Raw genomic sequence first — 19,157 nt, 5'->3', positions numbered from 1 at the left:
AAAGATTGTTTTGGATCTTCTGCTAGAATCCTAAAAGGTACAAGCCACAAAGAGGCTGGTTTGACATCCGGGAATAAACTGAATCTTTTCCCTGATGCTGGTACTCCTTGTTGCAGTAGATAACTCAGCAACACTCTTGCTGTCAACCCGAGTAAAGCAGAAAAGTGCATCAATGTTGAGTGTCGGGGCGTTGATACTCATCTCAGCAGTGAATCATAACTCAAGGGATACAATGTAGCATGGGAAAGTGACATCATTCTGAGGGAATGCTTTGAGATTGAAGATGTTCACTGTGTCAAAAAGAGTTGTGCTTTGGCGTCTCCAACATGCTTTTCATCCAACTACCAATGGAAAACATGTTGGTGCTGCAAATCTAACAGACGTTGATCTTTTTCACGCTGTGTGAGATCGACAGTGACTGGGGCAGCAGGAATGACAAGGCCTCCATTTTATTTCCCTTCCAGATGTTTTTGTTAGGGTATCAGATGCAACTGAAGTAGAACCCTCTCCTTGAGAGCCCTTTTCACTTCCTCTTCGGCCTTCATGCCTTTAAGCTTTCTACGCACTCTGATGCACTCACATGCTCTTTCAGTGTCCGTTTGGATATTTTTGCACCCAAAAAAAACCCACATTTTGAGGAATGTGATCCTGGGAGACAGACTGTGCAGAACTAATGGAGATCAGAAGCTGCTTTTTAATTGCCCATGAAGACAACTTTACGAAAAAAGTAAAGGCATTGCAGCTGGAAAATGTCACTGGAAAAGGTAAAGAACGTTTGAAAATTCCAGAGATAAAACCTACAGATTAAATCAGATGGAAATTGGATAAAACAATAGCAACCACAGTGTACTTGCACTCCCTCTCAAGATCTTGAAAAAAAGAGCTAGCTCTGAGAGGCGACTGCAATTACAGTGCATTCTGGGACTGGAAACATCTAGGCTTCTTAAGGGCACATCTGACCTTAATTTTCACTTTCCCGAGCTAATGACTATTGTACCGACTTTTACCCTCATTTAACACACCTTTAGTCAGCGGCCTAGGATTAATATGCTACATTGTAGTTTTGTAATGGTTTTCTTATTAAATGAGTGAAAACTTGAGAAAAGATTCAGTCTTGCTAGACTTTTTGAGGGTACCCTTTTTTACACTGCACACGTGAAATGTATAACCCTCTTTCGAAATGCGTGGCAAAAAGAGTTTGGAGTCACCAAAGGCAGCAGAGAATTATTGTAACATACGACTATCGATGAAGATCCTATGATGCAGATCTGATGAGTTTATCCCCCTTTTTGCTTTTATCAGCCGGCACTCAAGGAGTAAAAGATGAACGTAAGGGTTAGGAAGTGGACTGCATCTTGGCTCATTAAATGAATGAATAATGATTGACAATATCCAGTGAACTGAGGAATACCGTTTCAGGACTTAAATAAATGAAAGGTAGAGCTCATATTCAGCAACACACTATTCCTTCAGTGGTTTGTATCCTATCCAATGTCCAACGATGGGAAAGCCTCACAACAGAAAAAGAGGACCCTAGATAATAAGATGATATCTGTACCATGCTACAGAGTATATACAGCTAAATAAAGAACAAACAAAAAGCTAAAGCCATTTGTTGTGCCCTGCATGATCTCGCTGTCGATACACACATTGTTCTTCAAGCCTATTTTAACTTTTTTTTAATTCAACCACTGAACAACAGGAGTGTGCAAACAGAAAACTTTATACAGGTTCATGCTCCAGTACAACCTGGAAAATAGGTGGCAAGACGGTTCCAAAGCAAATATAGTTAAATAAAAATGATAAGATCAAGAAGGATAAAATATGGCATTTGCATTTCAATTTGAAAACCTGTTATGTATAAATAGCGTTCTCTGGGTTCTTATTCTTCCCTGTTTGCTTTACATTCATGACAAACATAAGAGGACTGTCCTCCAAATAAATGCCACCCATATCACACGTTCTGAAATTATGTCCCTATAGAACCAAATTATGTATTTTGATAAATTATTACAAAAAAGGAAAAATTACCTTTCAAACCCTGAATGTAGGTTTCCCACACATTGGGGTCGCTGGAATAATTGAAGAGTATGTACTGCTTTAGTCTAGTAAGATCCAACAAGAAAAAGTAAGTCTTCATGAACTGGCATGTGAGGCAAGAGGCTGGAAGGTCCTGATCAGCATTCTCCCCCGACCACTCATTTACACCACCAAACACTTTTAATTCCAAGCATAGAGTGGTTAGTACTATTAAATCCTTCAGAATGTGTGCTGGTAAGGTACAGGGAGGCTTTACATGGAAGCAGAGTGGCTGTGTCTTTTTAGGAGGCAACACTTCAATCTGCAGCACTTGCTCTTCTTCCTCTGGATGGACCGTATGACTGCATTCCTTCTGTTCATTATCAGCCAAAGTCATTCCCTGGTCATCATCGGCCAAGTGTGCCCTATGCGAATCAATGTCTAACTTGGGTGAACTACGAGAATTGTGGAGAGTCTCCTGTAGGCACATCTTTTCCAAATGTGGCAGCCACTCCTCTAAGATCTTCCTTGCTTTTTCTGGTTCAAACAAAGCAGCTGGGTCTTGGAGTCTGGCACTGACAAAAACAGATCAAAGAGTTGAATTACTGAGCACAAAGAGTTTTTAAATGTACTCAAACATGGTCATACAGTATACTTCACATAGCCTGCATTACGTGAGGGTAACTACTGATTGAAGTAAAACTGATTTTATCAAAGTCAGCAAACTGATCACAGAATGAAACATTTAAAATTATTCTAAATCCACACAGCAGATCTAAGAAAGCCAGAAAACACACACAAATGAATGTGATACTTCTAATTTTCTCTGCCCTGGATGCATACTCTCTTCCCACAGCTCTTTAGTTGATCATGCTCCCAAATAACACATTTTCACTCTAGTTCTTGCAGTCACACACTTTGGTGGGTCAGCCCTGGTTACTGCTGCCACTATTCTTTGCTGTCACACATGGTGTGACTGATAGAGCAGGGCATATTACATGGCCAATCTCCTTCTGAGGTAGATTTAAAGGGGATAAAGATGGTTTATGTGGCAGACTCTTAGGCCAACACCGTAGCCTCCCCATGCTTCAACACCCTCCACATACTTTGCAAGACCTTTAAATGGATCCCCCCATATCCAGGAAGACCGTCACCCATGCACTCATCACCAGCAGGCTGGACTACCGGAATGCCCTTCATGCCGGAATCAACAAATCTCTGCTCCACAAACTCCAGACCGTCCAGAACACAGCAGCCAGACTGGTCGTCAGCATCCCACAACACAACCACATCACCCAGCACCTACCAGACCTCCACTGGCTCCTCTTTTCGAAAAAAGAGTGACCTTCAAGCCGCTCACACACACCTACAAAGCCCTCCACAACACCGGACCCCAATACCTCAACAACAGAATCTCCTTCTACGCCTCCAAGAGAAGCCTCCGCTCTGCTGACCAGTCCTTGGCCGAAATCACTCGCATCCACAGAGGCAGATCCTTCTCCTACATATTGGCCAAGACCTGGAATGAACTACCCCTCAGCATCAGACGAAGCCCCAACCTGAAAACATTCAGGAAGAGCCTCAAGACCTGGCCTTTTCGAATGACCGGAGCTGCCCAAATGCCCCCACCCCCCAGCGCTTTTAGACCCTCACAGGTAAGTAGTGCATTCTATAAACCCCTGATTAATTGGTAGGCCAACAAAGTGTGTGTTTGAGTGTTATCAAGAGGCCCTGCCATTGGTTTGGCTGTCTGTAACTCTTACGGGTAATGAAACGGGCAGTGCTGCCTGCTTTAATATACACAGAATCCCTGAGAATGGATTGGTTTGGCTTCACCTCTGAGAGCTACTTTGAGGGTGCTGGTGAGCTACCAGTAGCTCCCGAGCTACTGGTTGGAGACGCCTGAGTTAGACTCTCAGACTCAGCAGGTCAGAATACCAGACCCCAGAACATGTAAAATACCAGAGCACACAAAGGAAAGTCCTTAAATTGTTGTCCTATGAGTCAAAGTAGTATTCAAAGAGTCCAAAGGTGCGTCACTCAATTTTTATTTTTCATATTCATAGCTTGTATTGAACAAGTATACAGCAACAGAATAAGCAAGCCGCCGTCATGCGCTTCGTCTTTGCGACTTTTTCAAGCCTGTAGAAAACATATGTACTTTCTATTATCTACCATGTGTATCCTAATATAGGTAAGAATAGAACACTGTTCGAAAGCTACACATCAAAGACTTCAAATTTTCAAAAAATCCCAAGCCCACAAGCTACAGGATCATACCAAGAAAAGGGCAGAGCTAACCCCAGTGCAGTGCAAATTCAAAGCTGTGATCGTGCAACATGCTCATACCCCTATATTAAGGAATAACAGTATTACGTAAAGGTGAGTTTACACAATGAAGTGTCCCCCAGAGAGATCTCACAAACAAGCAGTCGGAAAAAGTCCATGAAAAGCAACTTCCCAGAGTAGTTAGTAATGATGTACCTGCACCACTTAAGGGCTTTTACAAATGTGGCCAGTGGAGTGTTTGTCGATAAGCCAAAGACAAAATCTCTACCTTCCAATATAACATGAATAGGATATACACAATAACTAAGTTCATAAATCAAATCAAATCATGTGTTTGTAGAGCGTGACTACTCACCCCTAAGGGTCTCAAGGCGCTGGGGAGGAGCAGGATCCAGTCCATCAAGGAGGGGTCTGTCGAAGAGCCACGTTTTGAGGTTTCTCGTGAAGATGGGGAGTGATGTTGTCTATCTGAGGAGGAGCGTGGGGCGTTCCAGGCTCTGGCCGCTAGGAAGGAGAAGGAGCGGCCTCCCGATCTGGTCTTTCTGGCGCGGGGAACCACGTCGTAGGAAAGCTGGGCTGATCGTAGGGTTCTTTAGGGTGCGTGGAAGTTGAGTTGGCTGTTCAGGTATGCTGGTCCATTGTTGTAGAGGGCTTTGTGTGCATGGGTGAAGATCTTGAAGGTGATTCTAGTCTCGATGGGGAGCCAGTGGAGTGTGCGCAGGTGCTGGGAGATGTGGCAGTGTCTTGGCAGGTTGAGGACCATTCTTGTGGCGGCATTCTGGGTGTTTTGTAGCTTGCGGGTGAGGTTTCTGTTTATTCCGGCGTAGAGTGAGTTGCTGTAGTCAAGTCTGTTGGTGACGAGGGTGTGGGTGATGTTTTTTCTGTGCTCTAGGGGGATTAATTTGAAGGTCTTACGTAGGAGGCTGAGGGTGTGGAAGCAGGGGGATGGGACGGAGTTGATCTAGCGGTCCATTTTGAGCTCAGAGTCCTGGATGATTCTATGGTTGCGTACGTGGTCCGTGGGGTAGGTGGGCTTCCGAGGGCGGGGGGCCACAAGGTGTCGTTCCAGGCGTCAGGGTGTGGGCCCATGATGAGTACTTCTGTTTTGTAGGTGTGGAGTTGTAGGCAGCTGCTTTTCATCCATTTGGCAACAGCTTGCATGCCTTCTTGGAAGTTGTGTTTGGCTGTGCTGGGTTCGTTAGATAGGGAGAGAATGAGTTGGGTGTCGTCTGCATATGAAACAATGTTGAGTCCGTAGATTCTTACTATGGGGGTGAGCGGATCCATGTAGATGTTGAAGAGCGTTGGGCTGAGGGCGGTCCCCTGGGGGACTCCACAGGTGGTTGGTGTAGGGTCCGAGAGGAAAGGGGGTAGTCTAACCTGCTGTGTTCTGCCGGAGAGTAAAGAGTGGGTCCAGTCGAGGGCCTTGTCCCGGATCCCTGCGTCGTGGAGTCTGCGTATTAGGGTGCGGTGGGATACAGTGTCAAAGGTCGCTGAGAGGTCGAGGAGGAGGAGGGCTACTGTTTCTCATTTGACCAGTAGGGAGCGGATGTTGTCTGTTGCGGCGAGGTGGGCAGTTTCTGTGCTGTGTTTTTTTCTGAAGCCAGATTGGGACGGGTTGAGGATGTTGTGCTCTTCGATGAAAGTGGCGAGTTGGCTGTCTATGGCTTTCTTTTTTTTTTTTTTTTTTAAAAACCTTTATTGAACAATGAAAGCTCACAAATACGGGCCTACAACCCCACGGGCTGGCCACAACAGAATGGGCAAAAAAAAAAACGCAGCACATGAGAAGAAGATCTGCACAGGATATGACATCAGGAGCACAGGTGAAGCAATAAAAGGCATCGAGCGTTCAGCAAGAACAGGATAATAAAGGTTAATTTTCTAATACGGGTTGGGGAACAAAGGAATAACGGGCCGTATATGAGACCACAAGGGAGGGACCGCGGCAAGCCGCCATTTTATAAACACAGCGTAAGAAAATGAAGCCATATAATCAAATCTAGCAAAGGACATAAACAGAATCAGACCATCAAGTAGCGACAGTGGCATCAGTCAACCGCGCCCACTCACCACCGCCCCTACCCGAACAGAGAAGACGAGGTCAAAAAGCCCCATCACAAAAGCAATACAATATGCACCCCAACGGAAGAAAGGGACCTCCATAAAGGAGGAAGGGGAAGAGGGAGAAAGGAACGACAAAAGGGACTCCCGCCAAATCATGCACCCCCAGGGGGAAAAACAGGACAATAAAACCGGCATGCGATGTAACAGAAACATGATACCAAAAGAAGCAGCGAGCCACAATCAGTCACACACCGGAAGAAAAACAGAAAACCCCCGGGGGAGATACGAGGTGACAGAGTCCCGAAAAAGTGAATACACAAGAGCCATAGAACAAAAAGGGAAATTAAGGGGGGAAAAAGACCCCCCGACACAAACAGACCCCCCCCACCCTCCCCTAAGCCCACCCTGCACCCCTGCAGAAGGCTACGGCCTACCCCCCCGCAGCGTGCCTGTCGCCCTAATTAGAACCCGAAATATAGTGGAGCAAGAAAAGTCGGAATTAAAAGACAAAAAAGGGGGAAGGAAGGGAAGAAGGAAGGGATCAGAGACATACATACATACACACGGGGGAGGGCCGGAGACAGGAGTAAACGCACCCATCCACCCGCCTGGGTTAAAGGTCCGAGTCCTCGGGAAGCCAAAGAGTATCAGGCCAAAGCCCAGGAGCACAAACCAATTACACAGAACCATATCAGGACACAAAGATCATCCAACCATTCATGAACTACCGCATATAAAAGTCAGTGTTTATCAGCCCTGTCCCTTTTTATCCAAAGCAGAAAAGGTCCGATCCGACGAGGACCCCGCCACAAAGAACAGAAGGCAGACAGCAGGAAAGTCCAATGGCAGTCCAAAAAATTCACAGGAGGAAAAGCACGGAAGATCCAGGAAAGTCTCAGAATGTAGCAAACGATGCAGGCACAGTTCCGAGGATATATCCAAAGAAACCAACCCATCCGGGCCGGCACAGGAGACATCACCGGGCAGTGGTGATTGAGAGGGACCAGGAGAATCATGGAGGTCCGGCAAGACAAGATCCAGCTCCCGGGCCAGGGGCAGAGGAGGCAGCACAGAAGGAGAAGGTGCCATCAGGTTGCGCACCTCCGGGGTTGCAGCCGGGGCCGAGTCCGCCAGGAGAATTCCAGCCACACCCCGCGACATCAATGCCTCATCCGGCCGTGGGGGCCCGGGAGGCCCGCAGTGAGGAATCATCTCCAAAGCCATGAGAGGCGTGGCCACCGAGAGCCGCCAGGAGAGCAGGATGTTTAAGATCCCCTTAAGTGCAGGAAAACCTTTACAGTATCCGACACCCGGGCCTTGCGGCGGGCCCCCAGCGCTCGTCCAGGCCCGGCCCAGGCAAATGGGGTTGGCCGCCATCTTGAGAGCCCAAACAGGCCGCGCGGCCAACAGCCTCCGCCGGGGCGGCAGTCAAGCAAATGAAGTCCCGCCGACAGGCAGCAGAACACCCCGGACAGGAAGGGGGGCCACCAGAAGAAGGGGATTCGCCAGCCCCCCAATGTCGCCGGTCCCGTTCTCCGAGTCCGGGCGGCAAAAACAAAATGGCCGGACCGGGGAACAAAGGGGGAGCAAGCCGGACATACGAGGAACCCCCACAATGAAAGGCAGCGCCACCATCCAAGGCCGCCGCCACACAGGAGTCTCTCAGCCAGGAACCTCCGGCTCACACGAACAGCGGTCCTCCGATCACCTCCAGCGCGCCCCGAAGGGCAAGCCCGCGGGCTGCATCCGGCCCAGGAGCCGGGAAGAAGAACCAGGCCAGTCCGTTCTCGAGTCCCCGGAATGAGCGGGGGCACTGCACCGGATCCACAGCAGCCAGGACAACCGGAACAAGTGGTAAGTGCCTGCAGTGCGCCGTAGTAGTACCACACAGCAAGGAGGGCTTCCCGGGGCAGGATAAATGCAGGATAAACGTGAAAAACACAGGCGGGCGAACGGAGCCGAGCTAAAGCGCGGCCATCCCGGTCGCGAGCTAGGCTCCTCCGTCTATGGCTTTCTTGATGACTTTCACTGGGAACGAGAGCAGGGATGTGGGTCTGTAGTTTTTTGTTTTTTTAAAAACTATTTTAATTGTTTTCATTCAACACATAGGCAGTAATGACAGAATACAAATAATCACACATTGCAGTTAGGTTACACATTTCCAGATACATTTGTATTATGAAGTCAATACTAGTCTGGATATCCCCGAATAATCCCTTCAGAAGTTCAATCCATACTAGTCCCCCAAGCCCTCCTTTATTCATCATCCAAGCTATCTTCGTCAGATTCGGGTATTGGGTCACAGATGTCTCCCCGGTATGGGTCTGTAGTTTTTGAGGCCGGTGTGGTCTGCTGAGGGCTTCTTCAGGAGGGGGTTGATCTCTGCATGTTTCCAGTCGTCGAGGAAGGAGGCGTTCGCCAAGTAAAAGTTGATGGTGTGACGAAGCATGGGTGCAATGGTGTCGGCGGCTCTGTTGAAGATGTGGTGGGGGCAGGGGTCCGTGGGGGCCTGGGAGTGGATTGACTTCGTCTTCAGCATGTCTTCGGTGGTGAGGGCTGTCCAGCTGTCAATCGTTGACTTCAGGGTGGCTGGCGAGGGTTCAGTTTGTTGGTTGTCTTCGTTGAAGTTTTCGTACATATCCTTGATTTTGTGGTGGAAGAAGATGCTGAGTTTGTTGCAGAGGTCTAGTGAGGGAGGAATGTCAGTTGACTCGCTGGTGGGTTGGTCGAACTCCTTGATGATGCTGAGAGTTCTTTGCTGTTGTGTGCATGTGTGGAGATTCTGTATTCGATTGCTGTTTTCCTCGTGTTTCTGATGAGTTTGTGGTGGCTTTGAAGTTGTTGTGGGCTTCTGTGGATTTGGAGCTCCTCCAGGCCTTCTCGAGGCAGCAGCAGGTGCACCTGGACACTTGAAGTTCGGTGGTAAAACATCTGGCTTTCTTGGCATGTGTGTTGTTGTTCTTCTTGAGGGGGGCTAGGGTGTTGGCGCTGTATGTGATCCATCTGTGCAGAGTTCTGGCTGCGGTGTTGGGGTCGTCGTCTTTCGCGGTGGTTGGGTGGGGTTGCTGAGTAAGGCGGCGAGCTGGTCGTTGGTGATTTTGGTCCAGTTTCTCCATGGGAGCAGGTGATGGTGTCTGTGGGTGGTGGGTGTTCTGAAGGTGAAGGGGATGCATCCATGGTCTATCCACGGGAGTTCGGTGGTGTGGCTGAAAGCGATGGAGTTTCCTGTTATGAAGAGGGGGTCGAGGGTGTGTCCAGCTGAGTGCGTGGTTTCAGTCACGATCTGGCGGAGTCTAATATTGTGGAGGTTGTCTAGGAGGGATGCGGTGTTAGGGTCTAGTTGGTTGTCGAGGTGGAAGCAGAGGTCTCCCAGTAGGGTGTAGTTGGTGGATCCGCCGAGTCCAGTGGGTCGGTAGATGACGGTTCGCCTGAGGGTGGTGGTAGGGTTGGCCTTATCTTAAAGTGAAGGTGTTCCATCAGGTCTGTGGGCTCGTCGGGTAGTGTGCTCAGGCGGAGGGTGGATTTGTGGACGATGGCGATTCCTCCTCCCGGGCGTGTGGGGCAGTTCTTCCGGGAGATCTTGTATCCTTGGGGAATGGCGATGGCGATGTCCGGTCCCAAGGCTGTGTTGTTGCAGATTTCGGTGAGGAATGCTATGTCCGGGGTGGTGCTATCGAGGATGTCCCAGATTTCGGTGGTGTGTTTGTGGAGTGATCGGACGTTGAGGACGATGCATTGCAGTGTCTTCGGTTCGGGTGTGTTCTTGCGGGTAGGTTGAGCTGGGTCCGTGTTCCTGACAGTACTGTAGGTGAGCCGGCAGCGGTGACAGCTGAAGGGTCCGTGGGTGTCAGCTGGTGATGCTGGCTTGAAGTTGTTGTTGCGGCCTGAGTTGAGTGCGTGGAGTGCCGCTGGGTCGTAGCATTGGCGGTGCAGAGGTCCAGGGCTCCTGGCGCTAGTCGCGGTCGGTTGCAGACGGGCATGCCAGTGGCGCGCCCGCTCAGCGCGGCCGCCATTAAGTAGGGGTCGGGAAGGGCTGGACAGCTAGGAGGCGGGAGCAGGGAGGGGAACTGGTTTGGGCCGGTCACGCTGGGGGGAGAGGCCGCGTGGGCAGCAGCAGAGGGTAAAACGGGTGCAAAAAAGTGGGGAAAAAGAAGAAGTGAAGGAAAGAGCTAGACAGAGAGTGAAAAGGGTGAAATAAAAATGAGGGTGAAAAACTAGTAAAAACAAAGCAGAAAAGGAGAGGAAAAGCGGAGAGAGAGAAGTAGTCAGGGGTCCACTGGACCACCAGGGATGAGGCACAGGAAAAACCTGCGGGAGGAGGAGGGCCTCGAACACCAACACTAGAGAGTGCAGGGGCTAAGGAGGGCCTCACTTGATGGTGGTGCTGCGAGGGTGGACGAGCAATTTCACTGACAATGAGTGAGTGGTCTTGTTCATGAACTGTAACAACAGGTTTGTAATCTAATGCATCATCTGCGAATGTGGACGCATGTATGTTGGCAGCACCATCAGACACCTAAAAGAGCGTATTCAGGAGCACTTTAGTGGCATTAGAAACAATAACATTAACTACCTGTTTGCTGTCCACTATAATACAAAACATGGTCACTGTGGAAAATTCAGAATTAGCTTCCATGGTATAGATACTCTGGGGCCTATGCCGAGGGAAGATCTGGCACGACGACAGTTGGAAAGTAGATGGATCATTCGACTCAGAATGGTGGATATGTGACTTAATGTAGACCGGGATCTCCATGTCTTACTAATGGATTGATATGCTTTCAATACTTTGCCAATGAGTGTCTGTGGCATAGAATGGAACATGTTATAACATGATCCATTGTTGTTGAACGTTACCCATGTCTGGACAGAACCCTTGTGCTTAACATTACGTGTCATTGATTGTAACTAAATACTTAATGGATTGACTGTGCACTATTGAGTACCTCGTACAGGTGTTAACCCATGTTTGAATGGGTCATCTCTCCAGGCATTTCATATATGTATTTAATGCATGCTTTCAACACGCATAACCTGGGATGCATTTTCTCTTGGTCTTGTCCTTACTCCTATTTACTTTTCCTCTCTGCAAATTAACAAGTAATTAGTGATGATCCTTTGATGCTACTGTGATCTTTTGATTGGGCCTTTTTTTTCCTTTTTCCTCTTCTCAATTGCATTTTTTGTTTCCCCTATTTTTTTTAATTATATGAGCTCTTTGGAATAGCTAATTTGAATACTTGGGACCATAATCTTCAGTTAGTATTTAGAACGCCTCTTCCGGACACCGTGAAATCATCCTCTGGATTTACTTTTACCCCCTTTTTTAGGTCAAGCTTGGGCAGCGGATGCGTTGCTCTATGAGGCATGCTGTATTCAGTTATGGACTTGAAGCTCCGCCAATCTCTTGAATTCGCTCCTGTTGCGGTTCTTCCCAAATGGTTGCTTTTGATTCATGAATAGGCTTAGTAGTCCCTCCTTATTACTGCCTTGTGTGAATTTGTAACCTCCTAGGAGTACTGGACTTTTTACTCGTGTTGTTACACGGTCTGTTTTATCTACATTCTATGAGCACTATTTTATTTAATGGTTTTCCCCTATTGCAGGCACAACATGCTTTCCTGCAAGGTTTCATCATTAACAACAACACCGACGCCACTCTTAATATTTTAGCAGGCACCCACTTTCATAATAGTATTTTTGTTACCAGGAAACTAAATAATCAATGGCGGCCGCACAGCAACCCAACACTCATTTAAACATAACTGCTTACCCACTTTTATATTAACAACACAGGTGCCACGCTTTAGGTTGCAGCACGGCAACCACCTTTCCACTCTGATGACTGCTCCTCATCGCTACCACCCCACCTGTTCTTCTCCTCTCCTCACATGTCCTGAAAGCAGAGCCTAGTATTCAGGAGCAGCGTGCCCTCTCTGCTCCCCACACAGTTCCACAACCCCTCCCCTCAATCCATTCCTGCTTCCCGTCTTGCTGCACAAGACAATGTGTAGACATAACCAGCATTTGCAATGCATTAGATCTCACATTTTTGCGAGAGTTTGAGCTATTGGCATTGTAAATGACAATACCTTTTATGTATGTGTTTTGAAAACCAGCAAGCAACAACTATAAGTACAAAGTACATATAAATGGAAGGCATTGCCATTTACAATGCTAATAGGTCGAAGTTTCGAACATGTGAGACCTATTGCATTGCAAATGCTTGCTTAGTTATACATGAATTTCTTTTGACAACAAGGGGCATCCCTCCTTTTTAGGTCGAGCCTACTAGGCAAGGTGTAATCAGGTAAGACTTGAAGAACCGCCCATTTTCCACCCATCTTTTCAATTGGCTCCTGTTACTGTCCTTTCTAAATGGTTGCTTTTGATTCATGAATACGCGTAGAAGTCCCTCCTTAGAACCGTCTTGTCTGCATTTGTAACCTCCCAAGAGGACTGGACTTTTTATTTGTGTTGTTACATATTCTGTTTTATCGACAGTCTGTGAGCCCTATTTTCTTGAATGATTTCCCCTTACACAGGTACGACGTGCTTTCCGGCAAGGGTGACTGCTTTGCCTCCGGGCGCTACCATACGGTTTCAGCATGGCCCCTGCGTTTACATTTTTATTACAAATAGCAGCAAACCTGCAACTTTTCATCTATGTTATTTTATATTTCACCATAGCGGCTGCGCCCCTTCTGTTCTTTTTTTCTGGGAGCGCTTAATATTTTGGCAGGCACCCACTTTTATAATTGTATTTTTGTGACCGGGAAACTAGGTAAACAATATCGGCTGCACAGCGGCCCAACTCTTATTTAAACATAGCCAGTTATCTGCTTTTATATTAACAACACTGGCACCGCGCTTTAGAGACAGCTTTTCCACTCGGCTGACAGCTCATCACTCCTGCCCCTCCTGTTCTTCTCCTCTCCTCACATGTCCTGAAAGCACAGCCCAGTGTTCAGGAGCAGCGTGCCCTCCTTGCTCCCCATCCCGTCCTTGCACTTCATTCCTGCTTCCCGTCTTGCTGCACAAGACACCAAGTATGAATAACAAGCATTTGCATTGCAATAGGTCTCACATTTGCAAGATTTTGAGCTATTGGCATTGTAAGGGACAATGCATTTTATTTATTTGTTTTGAAAACCGGCAAGCCACATAAATAAAAGGCATAGTCATTTACAATGCAAATAGGTCAAACTATCGAAAATGCAAGACCTATTGCACAGCAAATGTTTGTACTATGAATACACCCCATCTAGTAGGTCGACCATTCTGGGGACAGGACTCATAGCAACATAGTTATTTTTCTCTTTTTAATACTAACGTGCCGTGATTGAGGCAGAATACCTTGATTCTCAGTTTTCTGTTGATAGGCTATATATTACAGGACCCTTCTTTCTTTCACACTTTTCTAGTCTCAGAGGTCTAGAATAATAAAATCCACTACTTTACCCGGGCGCCACTCTGGGAACCGGAAATCCAGTAACATGGGAGTCCACATCTGGAATTGGATGATCTCCCAAGATCTCTCTTTATGTTTATTTTTACATGCCGTAATTGGCCACGGACTATTTAAATACAGACGCCACAAGCTCGGCATGCTAGGACTTTTTTGCCACAGCTGAGAACCTACATGATCAGGTAAGCGCCACTCTGCGCTATACTGGGATGTGTGACTATCTAGTGTCACGATATATGTTTTTGACATGATCCTATCTTCTAATTCTCTGTTATATGCTTATCAGGGCAATCCAGACACGTATCCATTCATGGAGTAATACTGATTTAACTGCCACATAAGGTATGCTGTCACCTCTTTTTGCCATGCCACAGGGTGGGAACAGTTTACTTGCACACTGCCCTATTTATAGTGACGTGGACCTTGTCGCTCTTTGTTTGCTGCTTTCCTTAACTTCAAGATCTCACCTGTCCCAGTGCTTACTTGGGGCAGGCGTGCACTCTAATGCAGCTAGCATTCCACATTATTGAACCATAGTCTCGCAAGGCACCATCTTTCTACAGGTGAGACCCCATGGGTTTTGCATTTTCCGATATGGATGGGTCTCATTAACATTGTATCATTGTACTCTCCCTGCTTTTGTTTTTATCTCCCTTTCCTCCTCACTTTTACTGCTCCCTTAATGTTCTGAGCTACTTCCCGAGAAGTAGCGTGATCTGTTTTTTAGGTTTCGCCTGGCGTCCACTGCGCAGCAGTGTTCGCGCAGGCTAAATCTTTTGTTTAGCAGTACGGGGCTTTGTCCCGCCTGTCTCTTCCATTGGCTAGCTCCATAAATGGAGGCTAGCCAGTGGAAGAGAGATCTGTCCGTTATTCTCCGAGCAGATTCGTGGGCGTTCCGGAGAATTTTTCTCATCCCGCCCCTTTTTGAACGTCATACGGCGGTGGGCGGTTGTTTATTTTTTTTCTTCAAAGGTTTTTTTTTGTCATTCCTCCAGGCCGACCGCCGCCGGAAGAAGTCCAGGTGAGTGCTTTGTTTTTTTTTTCTTGCCTTCTGCCTTTTGATTGTGCTTGTTCCCGCCCCCCCTCCCGCTGTCCGTGTGACCATTCCCGCCCCCCTCCCGCTGTCCGTGTGCCCGTTCCCGCCCCCCCTCCCGCTGTCCGTGTCTCCGGCCCCACTTGTAAATGCTTGTCTTCCGTTGCGGCCTGCGCCACTGTACTTCTCTCTCCCGGCCGCAACCATTACAGCCTTTCTAGCAGTCTTTTATCAACAGACTGTTTTGCAGCCGTTCATTCAGGCTTCGTTTGTCACTGTCGCTTGGTGGAGTTCTTAATGAAGCCAGCATGAATTGAGAACAACTTGTGCACACATTTCACATTTTTGATTTATTCTAAACAGCCTGTACCACAACCACCAAATAAAAATTCTAGAAAGCGTTAAATAAATGAAAGTAATCTTCCGCTGGGGAAGAAAATTCCGTTTAACTCGAACCCGACGCCATTTTGGAATGGGATTGTCACTATTATTAGGCAACGAGTAGTCCCCCGTCTATGTCCAAAAGTCTGTTTCCTCTTAGGCTGCACTTAGACGTGGGCTAAGTTGAAGACGAACTTCGCGGCCGCCGGTTCTGGTCAGTATCTACACCCCCTACCCTAACCCGTGTGCCGGTCTCTGCCCCTGCCAACAACTTCATTGGTGCTCCGAATCCGCCGCATCCTTGGGGATCCTCCTCTCACCCTGGTATTTTTTTATTTAATGCGATTTTCTATAGCGCGAACTTTACCCGAAGGTGTCAGAGCGCTTAACGTAACATGATATAAGATATACATAAGATGGTATGAACCTGCGCAGACTCGACTTGTAGTGTCTGAGGCTTCCAGAGCGTGTCTGTTAAGCTGAGTGGACGCCATTTTTTTTTATTTTTTAACACTGTGTGTTTGTCTGGTGAGCCAGTGAGACAAATGATTTACTGCAGTGCCAGCAGCTTGATTTAATGGTTGCAGATTGCTGTCTAGACTCATGGACGTCGTGTGCAGTGTGTGTATGTGAACGCGGCAGTTCACCAGCCAGGTAAGAATAACAATTCATAGCTGCCGGGCCAAGGCCCATTTGTTAACTTGTATTTTGTCCATTTAGGGTCACATGGACTGATGCCATGATGCATCTTTGAAAGACCTGTAAACGGGAGGGGAGGTTGTCCACAGACCTGAAGTGTAGGGGGCTTATTGTCCCAGTACTATGAAAGTATGGGACTCTGTGCAGCGTGGCACCATGCTGTTCAGGGGCCCGTCAATGCATTTAAATTAAATCATATGCATCCGTGTATAACCCCTGCAATGGTTACTTTGGTTACAGGTTGAGAATTCTATACACACACAGGGAACCACGTGGCTGTAAGAAGTCGGCTTGGTTCCTTCCTGCTAACTTACTTGATCCTAAATGCCAGTAAGGTTGATGCCCATCCGCAACTTTGTTTGCACATGCCAGGCTTTGTAAATATGTCGTTTAAAAGGATGTATTGTTTATTTAGGCCACGGTTGTTCATTGTTATCCCGAGTCTTTAATGTTATGTGGAAGAAAGGACGGGTTTTCAGTGCCTTCAGACCTGCCAAATATGATCATGTGTGTTTGTGCCTGTTGTACCTGCCAGTGCCTCTGCAGGAGACCTCACCGCTCGCATCAGGGCTGGCCTGGCACACACCAGGCCTTCACTGCACCGTCGGTGGATGGTGTGGGTTGTGATTTTAACAACAGGGGTCAGAAGTGGAATTAGTTTTTCCACAGAAGTTTGTTTAATGCATCGACACTCCTTCCAACTGGAGTGATGGTTGCAAAAGACAGCAATGATGGCACAAGAGGAGTAAAGACAAAGTGGGGTTGCTGCTGTCTGGGTTAGATGCTACCGAAGTACCCACAATTAAAATTACACAAAGTAACAATATTTAAAATAGTGAAGAACTCATCAGCAGGCAGCAGAAACAAAACTGCTGTGGTTTGACGACAGGCCTTGTGCACACAAGAGCACGTGGCACCAGCATTAGAGGCATGGCTCAGTGATGCGGGGTGATGGTGCATTGCACCCACGTGGGGTGGGGGGGAAGGGAGAGGGCAGGCGAGGAGACTGTACCGCATATGTGTGTGCCAGACACAGCCCCAGCCCTCCCTCCCTCGGGTGTGAGGGACCAATAGATCAATCTTTGAATAGCCAATTCAGTGAATGAATGAAGGAATGAACCCCGTCGATCCAAGCGAAGCGCCTCTTGGGCCGTCCGTGCATGCCACGGCACCCCACTACTCCCCTTTATTGTTTGCGCCCCCAGTGCTCTTGGGTTTGCTCTGATTCACATAGCGCCTCATGCACCAGTCTAGCGCCTCCTGCCCACGGTGTGAGGAGCTCACTTTCAGAGTCATGCCTCCTTTTACCACAGAGGCCCCGGTACCAGCCTAGACCCCCAACGGAAGGTTGTGGCAGTGTGCGGTGTTCACCTGCCTCGCAGTGTGACGCTGTGACACGTTTTAAAATGAACCCATCAAGGGTGGACTTTCTCATACTCTTGTCACACTATACTAATCACTCTCTACAACTATAATAACTCTATAATACTCACTCTACTACTCTCATCACCAGCACTCCCTACTACTGTACTACTCATTCTCTAATACTCACTCTCTACTACTCTACCATCAAATAACTATAATACTCACTCTCTACTACTAACCCTACTACACCTCTTCACTACTCACAATTAAAAATATTAAGTTATTGTCATTATCAATTACATGCCTTTTACTCACTAGATTTCTACAACAACATATACAAGAAAATTTGTCATGAGCAATGACAAAAGCTCTAACTTTTACAAAAGCGAAACCGTTGCATTGTAAATGCTTGTTTTTATTGCTCTTTTCTTGTAGATCAGGATTAAAATATCTCATGGCCTTGTACCACTCCATACGCATTAGGTCTACATACGTTTTTACAGGTACAATTGTACTTCATTACCAAGTACTATGAAAAGTGCCTGGCATGGACTACTCCCCACTGCTTATTTGTGGGATCTCTCTTCATTGTGTATACTCATCTTTACGGAATACAGGGGCATGAGCATGTAGCCCGGTTACTGCTTTTTCTACAACTGGACACTGCACTGCGGTTAGCTCTATACCCTTTTCTTGGTATGATCTTGTAGCTTGTGGGCTTGGAATTTTTGAAATACACAAAAGGGTTGATGTGTAGCTTTCACACTTGTGTGTTCTATTCTTACCTATATTAGTATACGTAGGGTAGATAACAGAATGTACATTTGTTTTCTGCAGCCTTGAAAATATCGTGAAGACTAAACATGTGTCAGCTGCCTGTGTAATCTGATGTTGTATACTTGTTCAACAGAAGCAATGAATATGAAAAATTAAAATGTAACAATGCCCTGTTGGACTCTTTGAATACTACATTGACTCCATTGACAGCAATTTATGAACGTTCTTTTGTGTGCTCTGGTCTTTTACATGTTGTGTGATTCCTTTGCCTGATCCCCCCTCACCCCACCCCCCCACCCCCACCCCCACACACACTTCAGGATGCGCTCTATACCCCAGGTGGATAGGTCTACGTACAGTGAGAGCACCAGTTTTGCAACAAAGGCCCTCTGTATTTGTATACTCCTCCATGGATTTGTTTAAAGGGTTATGTAGATGCACAAACGCGTTAGCAAAGACCTGGACATTTTTTTAGAACCCAGAAAAGCAGAGGCAGGTCCACGTAAAAATGACTGTCCCACGGGTGACAGAACACATCTATCAGGGAACCTTGAGGTGAAAACTCTAGAACGCAAACAGTTTGACAATGAGCTTTCTCAGAGCTAGTGAAAAGTTCTGCTGAAGGCACGCCCCACTATGCAAATAAGCCTTTAACTACCTTTGGATGCAGATGCCACTAGTGGTCTTCTAAATGGGGTCTGCCAAACTAGGGGATCCTAACAGATGATTGATGGTGAAGGAAACCAGCATCTCCTGGCCCAGAACACATGACCCTCATCCACCTTTTTGGTTGCAGTAAAACACATGGTAGCTGTGTTGACTATCAGAACATGCAACGGTTAGACTTTGATGGAAGGAAGAAAGTCCTTGGCAGCCAGATATATGCAGATGCAAAAGACTGAACTGGCACCTCCACTACAGCAGGGACCTGAGGCTTCTGATCTCCACAAACGCCAAGGTAGCCTTCCCAGCCCACAGCCAATGCATCAGTCACCACTGTGAGCCTGTGAGCTCTGCAAGGGGTAGGGATGATAGTCAGTTGTAAGTCGGGTTTTAATG

At 47.2% G+C, this 19,157-nt stretch overlaps 1 protein-coding gene across 2 annotated transcripts in view; it reads right to left on the bottom strand.

Annotated features, from left to right (window-relative positions):
* HPS5 (HPS5 biogenesis of lysosomal organelles complex 2 subunit 2) overlaps positions 1-19,157 on the bottom strand; it is a 594,029-nt gene that overhangs the window by 156,480 nt on the left and 418,392 nt on the right. For both annotated transcript variants that reach the window (XM_078681077.1, XM_078681076.1), the window contains exon 16: positions 2,032-2,594. In XM_078681077.1, coding sequence (XP_078537203.1) covers positions 2,032-2,594 — 563 coding nt within the window. The remainder of the gene's footprint in view (positions 1-2,031; positions 2,595-19,157) is intronic.

Source organism: Lissotriton helveticus, chromosome 3_1, assembly GCF_964261635.1.
Source record: "Lissotriton helveticus chromosome 3_1, aLisHel1.1, whole genome shotgun sequence".
NCBI classification, from domain to species: Eukaryota; Metazoa; Chordata; class Amphibia; order Caudata; family Salamandridae; genus Lissotriton; species Lissotriton helveticus.
Note: the sequence above shows the minus strand (reverse complement) of the source record. Positions and strands in the feature narration are given on the sequence as shown.